At 49.1% G+C, this 8,689-nt stretch overlaps 1 protein-coding gene across 1 annotated transcript in view; it reads left to right on the forward strand.

Moving 5' to 3' along the window:
• Positions 1-6,419, forward strand: part of LOC6583447 (transcription factor mef2A) — a 30,455-nt gene extending 24,036 nt beyond the window's left edge. The window contains exon 3 of the mRNA XM_044009772.1: positions 3,687-6,419. Coding sequence (XP_043865707.1) covers positions 3,801-6,170 — 2,370 coding nt within the window. The 5' untranslated portion in view covers positions 3,687-3,800 and the 3' untranslated portion in view covers positions 6,171-6,419. The remainder of the gene's footprint in view (positions 1-3,686) is intronic.
• The last annotated feature ends 2,270 nt before the right edge of the window (positions 6,420-8,689 follow it).

The following is an 8,689-nucleotide window of genomic DNA, read 5'->3' on the forward strand; positions in this document are numbered from 1 at the left end:
TTTGTAGTTCACGCTTTTGTTATTCGCATTGTTTTATTTGGTGTTAAAACGGTTGTCATAATTATGCAGCTGCAAACAAAAAAACAAAAAAAAACAAAAAACAAAATGAGAAGGAAAGAATGAACAAAAAACAAAAGTGTCAATGAATCATATTTCCACTGGCATTGCACATTTTCAGTTTTCACAGTTTTCTTATTTTACAGCTATTTGCATTTTGCATTTTAAGCTCACAATGAACAGCGCTCAGCACTCGGCGCAGCGCCAGCAAAAAGTGTCCGACTACAGCGAATGAGCGCCATTTAATAATGCTTCCTCGTCTCGTTTATTGTTTAATAATGTAATTAAGCATATCGCACACACACACACACACACACACACTCTCACACGACTTATCTGCCATCTCGCTCGCACCCATTTTCGCTTGCCTTGCACTTAATTCTTTCTGGCGCGTATCTCATAGATACTTTTGCTGTATCTGTATCTGTATCTGTAGCTCGCAAATGACACGGCGCTGTTCCAGTTTTTCCAAACATTTGCTTACAAGCATGTTTCGCTGTTTCGCAGCCCGTAGCGCCATGTTTAGGTTTTTTGGGCGCTGCTTGGGCCCCAAGTGCCCCCTCCCCCTCCCCCACCCCACCGCTTAACAATAAGTTGGCTTGCCAGATTTTTAATTTGACGTCTAGCTTCATTAATGAAACTCACTTCGTGCTGCTGAGCCAGCAAATGAATGGCCATAAAGTGCTTTGCCGCAAAGATGATCATAAAATGTTTGATTTTTTCTTCTCTTCTGCTATTTTGTTTTATTTTGTTTTTAGTAATTGCACAAGACATAAACGGGCAGCTATTAGCACTGGCTAATTCCACAGGGTTGCCGAATTCACGACGCGACGCTTGTTTCGTGTGTTGCAAGTTCTGAGTCTCATCAGCGCTAATAAAGCTGTACATTTTTCTATACTACGTTGCTTATATTAAGTCTTAGAGGCAATTATTAGGCAATTTTATATGTAGTCTACTCACAATAATCGTGCCAACATCGGCTCAAAGTTCTCTCCCACTCAAGGGTCGAATTAACACTTCATTTCATATGAATTCACTTCGACTGCATCGCTTCTCTCTTCCTTAAGTGCCTTTTCCTTGTGTATATAAAAAATATATGAAAATCTCTAGCCATAAATCATAAATCTCTTTCTCGGCATTTTCTGCGCAGTTCCTTTTCGCGTGCTAACGAGGCGACCCCACTTGGAGCCTTGAGCGGGCGTCAAAATTTATGTTGTTTTTTTTCTGATATTTTTTTTTTGTTATTTTTATTTTTAATTTATGCAAAACCTAAAGCCCAATGTTTGTTGGCACAAAGAGCAAAAAAAAAAAGAAAAGAAAAGGGGTAACATTGCCATGGAGCAAAAGTTTTTCGCATAGTTGTCAGCGCTGCGTTGTTTAATTACGCTAATTAAGAATATTAATTGCCCTTCCCCGTTCTCCGTTCGCCGTTCGCTATTCGTTTGGGGTCTATTTTTTCTGGTTCTGCTGTGCAACAGAAAATAGAACATGAGTTATGATTGTATGGCACATAACGAGTAAAGTTTTTAGCATTTCCATTTAAGTTGTAAAATCGAAAAAGTTAATAACAACTTTAAGCAGACAAAGGCCGGCACACGCACTCCATTAAACGAGTGCGCCAGACATTCATACACATGCGACAACAGCAACAATAACAAGCCACTAACTGGCGCAGTGTTTGGGCAGGAGGAGGAGAGTCGGGGCCTCTGGCAGGCGGCGGAGGGGGAGGCTGACACAGGTGTCCATGTCGCTGGCACTTCAACACCCGAGCAACTGCCTGCCACAACTCGTGCGGCGCGCTCGTTCGTTGGACTCTTTTCATTTTCTCAACACGTAACACAAACACGTGACCGTTAAGGACACGGACACGGCTCCTGCTCCAGCTCCTGTTGTAGGCGCAAATTGCAAACAGAAGGACAACAGCAGCGACGACGACCCACCATAAACTGCCAGCTTATGTCAGATACAAAGCCAACTCAGCCAACTCAGCCAACTGGCTGCCACCCCATAGTGCTAGCCAAAAGGCAAGTGAAGCGTGCAGCGTACAAGAACTCGTAGTTCAGGCAGCGCCTCCACGCTCCGCCCTCCGCCCTCTGCCCGCTGCCGGCTGGGTGCGTGTGTGCACAATATTCATATATCACAAGGATAAGCGCAATGCAGCAAACGTCCTTCCAGACGTGCCGTCGCTGCCAGCCTGCACTGCCGCTGTCCTGTGCCATCCAGTTGGCACTGACCACCGACCACTGGACACTGGACACATTGGCCACTGGGCACGGGAGCTCCACTAAACTTCATGTGTGTAACTTTTAATTATTTGCGAATGTTGGCGCCAGACGTCGGCTTAGGATGCTGTGTGGCCCTGTTACCAAGCGACCATTCATTGATTTCCACTTGCCTTTGAATGACCAGCGGCGTATGGGGAATGGCCAGAGGAGAGCGGAGAGCAGCTAGCGTAGAGAGAGAGAGAGAGAGAGAGAGAGAGAGAGAGAGAGACGAATGCGACGACAGGCGGCGGTCAAGGCAATGTCATAAACTTGAGCACCATAAAATTTGCTGGCAGCGCAATAAAAAAAGCCACAGCGGGAGATGGAGATGGAGATGTAGTTGTTGGCGTCGCCATCGCCAGCGCCAGTTGTGCCAGGTTTAAGTCCAAGTCCAGGGCGTGACCAGGGAGCAGCAGATTTAGCGACAAGCGACAAGCGACAAACGGCAAACGGCAAACGCATAAAACTAACGCAGCGTAAACGACGGCGGCGACGTTGTCTGTTTTGGCAGCGCCAGCGAAAATTTATCTTATTTATTTGTTGAGCGAAAGCCAAGAGCAAGTGCAGCATTTTGATGCTTGACTGATTGGACTCAGTTTATGGGGCGCCACGGCTCTGCCAGCTGCAGCTTGCAAGCGGCGCGCTGCCGGCGTTGCCAGTCGAGCGAGCGGCGGCTGCAGCGGCAGAGCTGACAGCTTTAAGGAATGCTGAATCCAATCACGCTTAGCACGAAAATCGGGCATCAGGAAAGAGGCGGGGAATCAACTATACATTGAGTACATTTGCAATTATTCATATTTTGTATTGCAGATTCTATTCTATTTGCTGATTCTATTTGCTATGAATTATTGTAGCTGAATTAGCTTCGTTTAGCTTTTATTGAACCAATGTCTTTTAGCTTGTTAGCTTGTTACTGACTGCAGTTTCACGCTAAACAGAAAACGGCCAAGACTTTAGGGTGCAGTGCTGCCAGACCGTCGCAAGTGCCGTAGTGCGAGGAGGACAGCGATTGTCCGCTGTGCTTTGACAGCAAGAGATTGTTTTTCCTTAATATCGATGAATATTTTGCAGTTTGAAGTTTAACATTCAGTGCTAAAATCCTTGCTGAAGCACGCTAAAATATTTGAAAAAGAAATCATCATCTAACAAAAGCAATTAACAACACTAACTAACAGCTTGCTTACTGATTTTCTAATTGACTAACCAAAGATAAATAATAATTCTTATGCCGGTATGGCAACTATACAAAGCGAACAGCTTGCTCATTAATGAACTGTTTCAACTTACATATCGAACTACACAAATAGATTTACAGCTATGCAACAGTTTGGTTCAATTTCGCGTCTTCTTTTTGTTTACTTGCAGCCGAATCGCACGCGTCAGGTCGCCCGCAAGAATCCCCGGCCGCGCAAGGTTAGGCAGCTGAATAATCGCCAGAAGGTTGCCAGCAGGACGCCCACGCCACAAAAAGTTGACCTAATGACGATGGCAGAAGGCACCGACCCCATGGGGCATCATCATCACGCCGCCGGCTCGCACAACCCCCACCACTATCACCACCATCCGCATCCGCACCCACATCCGCACGCGCACCAGCACCACCACCCGGCGCAGTACCACCACCCCAGCCAGCACTACGCGCCCGCGCAGCAGCCGGCGGCGGCGGCGGCAGCTGCTGCCTCCCACTATGCGAACTACGCCCAGCTGCAGTACCGCCATCCCATGCCCCACCAGCACCTGCCGCTGGCCCTCAGCCTGCACCAGCAGGCGGCGGCGGCTGCCGCCTCCGCAGCGGTCGCAGCTGCCGTTGCCAGCGCCGAGCAGCACAACAACAACCAGCCGTTCGTGGCCAACAACAACATCGTGCCGTGGAAGCAGCGCAAGCGCAAGCGCCTCTCGGCTGTGCTCGACAAGCTCCACCACAACAACAACAACAACAACAATAATAATAATAATAATAACAACAACAACAACAACAATACAAATAATAATAACAACAACAACAATGGCGTCGCCTGCAAAACGGAGCCCATGGATATGGACGAGCGGGACATCGAAGAGATGGAGGCAGATGGAGAGAACGAGGACAACGGCGATGCAGCGCATGATGCCATGCAGAAACACGAGGCTAACTACATTAAGCGGGAGCAGCGCGAGGCACTGGCAGCGGCCAGCGATGAGGAGCAGATCGAGGCCGAGGCTGATCTCTCCGCGGAGGAGCTGTCGCACTCGGACCAGGACGAGCAGGAGAGCCCGCGGATCAGCATGAGTCCGCTGCAGGTGGCCGCGACGCCCTCCTCGAAGCCAGCTCCCGACATGGCCACAGATGCCAAGGAGAACCCGCTGCACGTGGACATCAAGACTGAGCCCATGCCAAGCCCGTACGATCGCTACTTTCCCATACCCTCGCCGCTGTTTGGCTACTATCTGCACACCAAGTATCTGAACGAGGTGTTCCGGCGGCGTCACGATCTGTACCCCTCGCCGCTGCAGCACACGCCCTCCTCCATCGCCTCCGAGACGGAGACCTCGCCCACCAGCCAGGGCAAAACGCCGACCAGCAACAGCAACAGCAGCAGCAGCAGCAACAACATCAATGGCAGCCAGCAGCAACAGTTGCTGCCAGGCGTGCTGATCAATGCCTCGCCGCCGCCCTCGCTGCCCTCGCCGCCGCGCAGCGACTCCTCGGTGACAGCAGCGCAGCCCACGCGGCTCAGCCCGAAGCCGGCCAAGAAGAAGAGCTCCGCCTCCTCCGGCGAGAAGCCCATGCCGCCGCCGCAGGAGCGTCCATTGGACCTGTGCATGCGCAGCGACTTCTTCGGCGACCCGAAGAAGTTCAAGTCGGGCTCGCCGCCCCTGCACGCCGCGAATGCGTCCATGATGCCGCCTCCGGCCGCATCGATGAGCGCCGCCAGCAGCCTGGAGAGCATGAATGCGCTCTCGCCGGCATCGAGCACGCACTCGAGCACCTCGCTGACCAGCACCACGCCCACGTCGACCCTGGCGCCGCCCTCGGCAATGTCGCCGTATGCCATGACGGCAGCGGCGGCACACGCAGCAGCGGCTGCGGCGGCAGCAGCGATGATCAAGATGGAGATGCCGATGCATCCGCTGCACTCGCACGTGCCCACCACGACGGTAGGCGTGCCGGTGATCAAGGGGGATGTGGCCTCGCCCACCACCAAGGAGACGGTGGCCTGGCGCTACAACCTGGACGTGTCGCCGGTGGTGGAGGAGATGCCGCCCGGCTCGGACGTGGCCTATGTGTGCCCGACATGCGGGCAGATGTTCTCGCTGCACGATCGGCTGGCCAAGCACATGGCCTCACGCCACAAGTCGCGCAATCCCGCCAACGACATAACCAAAGCCTACTCCTGCGACGTCTGCCATCGCTCCTTTGCCCGCTCCGACATGCTGACCCGTCACATGCGCCTGCACACCGGCGTCAAGCCGTACACCTGCAAGGTGTGCGGCCAGGTCTTCTCGCGATCCGACCACCTGTCCACGCACCAGCGCACCCACACCGGCGAGAAGCCCTACAAGTGCCCGCAGTGCCCGTACGCCGCCTGCCGTCGCGACATGATCACGCGTCACATGCGCACCCACACACGCTACGAGTCGCGTGGCTCAGGAGGCGGCGGTGGTGCGGGTGGCGGTGGTGGCGGTAGCGGTGGTGGCGGAGGTGGTGGGGGCAACCGGGGCGAACAGGCCAAGTCACCGATGCCGCTGCTGGACATGAAAATGAACATGAATCTGCCACTGCTGCTGCAGCAGGAGGAGCTGCTGCAGAAGTCTCCCCTCGGCATGGGCGGACCCATGCCCATTGTGGTAAAGACGGAGAGTGCCTAACGGTACCTCTACGCGGCCGCGGCTAGACAGTTCATGACCTTCTAGAAGAGTCACTAGAGTTGCCCAGCTTAGTGCCAGTCGAGCCCATAGATCAGTTGTAGCTTCCCGCTACGCACAACTCTGAAAATCTCTCTGCGAAGACTGAGAACCTAATTACTACCTACTGTTAAAGGCTTAGGTTTACACACATACACACACGCACGCACACAGACACACGTATATATGTGTTTATATATATATAAATTAAAGTTAAAGATTTATTTTACATTTTACTCAAGCATCCCACACACACACACACACACATGCACGCAAGAGACACACACAGACACAGACGGAGTTAACTCAGACCACCTCCCAACGTATTAGCGTTTAAATTAGTTGTAGAGCAACTGGGGCTGGGGCGGGCTCAGTTGGTATTTCGTAGTATTGTATTTTTGGATAATGTTGTTTACAACGTTCAGATACAGCTAGCAATTCCATGTTCCACAATTTAGCAGTTAGTTAACGTCATAATGAACCGACACTCTTACGCATAGTACATATGGGCGCTAGCTAGACCTAGTTCGTTAGCTAGTTTCGTTAATTATGTTAGTTAGACACATAGGTGGGGAGAGGAGAGCGGCGTGAAGAGAGGTCGGAGCTCGGCCTCTGGGCATTTTTGAAGAACATTGAAATTATTAAGCTAGGCATGCAACCCATCTAGGCTACGTTCGCCATAGATCTTAACGTATTTGTATTTAGTAATTGAAAGCAAAGCGGACAAACCATAAACAAAACGTTAGCTATTAGGATTATTATTTATAATTTATTTGTAATTACGATTAACATAAATGTACGCTAATTTATTTTAGGCTATTCTACTCGGCAGCATTGCGCATTTAGCTATTAACGTCTTGGCGCCTAAAAGACAACGATTTGTATTAATTTAATTATAGTTTTACAATTTTACACGCAGAAAAAGACAAAGAATTCTCCCTAGGGCACAAAAACTAAAACATTTCAATTTCGTACGTGAGGCGATCGCAAAGCTAAATTAATAATTATTTCTCTATTATTATTTCTATTTTATTTTTTGTTTAACAAAAATCTCTCTTTTTATAACTTAAAAAAGAAAAATGTATCATTTTATATTTTTGGTTTTCATACAATGAAATAAAAACTTTCTGTTTTTTTAGTTCAATTTTATATTCAATGAAACATTCTTGGCCAATCCGAAGCAATGCAAAAAACAAAAAAGAAAAAAAAAAATATTATTAAAAATTATAAATTATAAATTCTATGGCAAGTTTCTGTTTTGCCAATATTATAAATTCTTTTTATAACTGTTTCAAGTTGAAGTTTTTGTTATTTATTACCATTTTTCTGAGCGCATGATATATTGATTATTAATTTTAATTATCCGTTTAAATAAATTATTAATTTATGTTGTAGTTCGTTATGATTAGTTTCAAAAGTTCAAATGTTTTTGAAAAATAAAACAAACAAGACAAAAAACAAAAAATAAAAAATAAAAACACAAAAAATACTATCAAATACAGACAAACAAAAAACAATACACATAAATCTTTATTTATTTTCTTTTTATGGCACACTGCTATAATTCTTATTTTGTTTATAGCAACTCGAACTTGAGGCGTAGCCGCAGACCCAACATAAATTATTGGATCAAGATTGCCGTAAGACAGATCATAGGTAAATCTGGGTTACCTTGGCCGCATCAAATGTCTGCTTGAGCATTCGACCCCAGCGACATCTTTCCCCTCGTCCCTTCCACTCCACCTGTACTCTTATTGCCGTGCGCGGCCGGGGGTGGGGCTGGCGAAGTCCTTTTGCCCCGGAAACTGGCTTACAAGCTTTTAGGCAATCGAAGGCGCTTACATGGCAAATGGCGAAGCCGCAGCTGGTCACGAAATTGCAGTCTGGCACGCAGCAGACGAATGGCCCCCAAATGGCCCCTCGCAAGAGTTTTCGGGCCAGTTTTCCCACGCTTTGCCACCTGCGGGGGTGCCCAATTTCCCCGTGCCTCGTGCCGGGGACGACGCGCAAATTTCTTTAGGCTTAATGGCCAAACGACACGAAGCCGACCGCCGGGTGGGCGGGGGCGTGGGCGGCCCTGGAGCCGGGTGGGTCCACCTGCGACTGCTGCAATGCAGTTTGCGGCTAATGTCTGACCTTGTTTTCCAATGACTAAATTAATTTCTTAATAAGTGCAGGGGTGCAGACGAGTCGCCACGCAAAACAAACACGAACTACAGTCATGGCACAGTTTAACTTTTGGGTTAATTGTGCCTGTGTGTCCCCACCCAGCCTTGCCGTGCCCTGCCTTGGCTTGTTTGCAATTAAGCAAAGGCAACAGTTTTTGGTGGCAGCTTTAAAGCGACGTAATTGAAAGACATTGCGGGATCGGGCCAAAGCTGCAACTGCAGCGACCCATAAATCACGGCCGCCGACTAAGTAGCCAAGCTCTAGTCATGTTGCACGCTGCACTCTGCGCAGTGCCAGGAGCAGGGGCAGGGCTC

Source organism: Drosophila mojavensis, unplaced genomic scaffold (assembly GCF_018153725.1).
Source record: "Drosophila mojavensis isolate 15081-1352.22 unplaced genomic scaffold, ASM1815372v1 contig_74, whole genome shotgun sequence".
NCBI classification, from domain to species: domain Eukaryota; kingdom Metazoa; phylum Arthropoda; class Insecta; order Diptera; family Drosophilidae; genus Drosophila; species Drosophila mojavensis.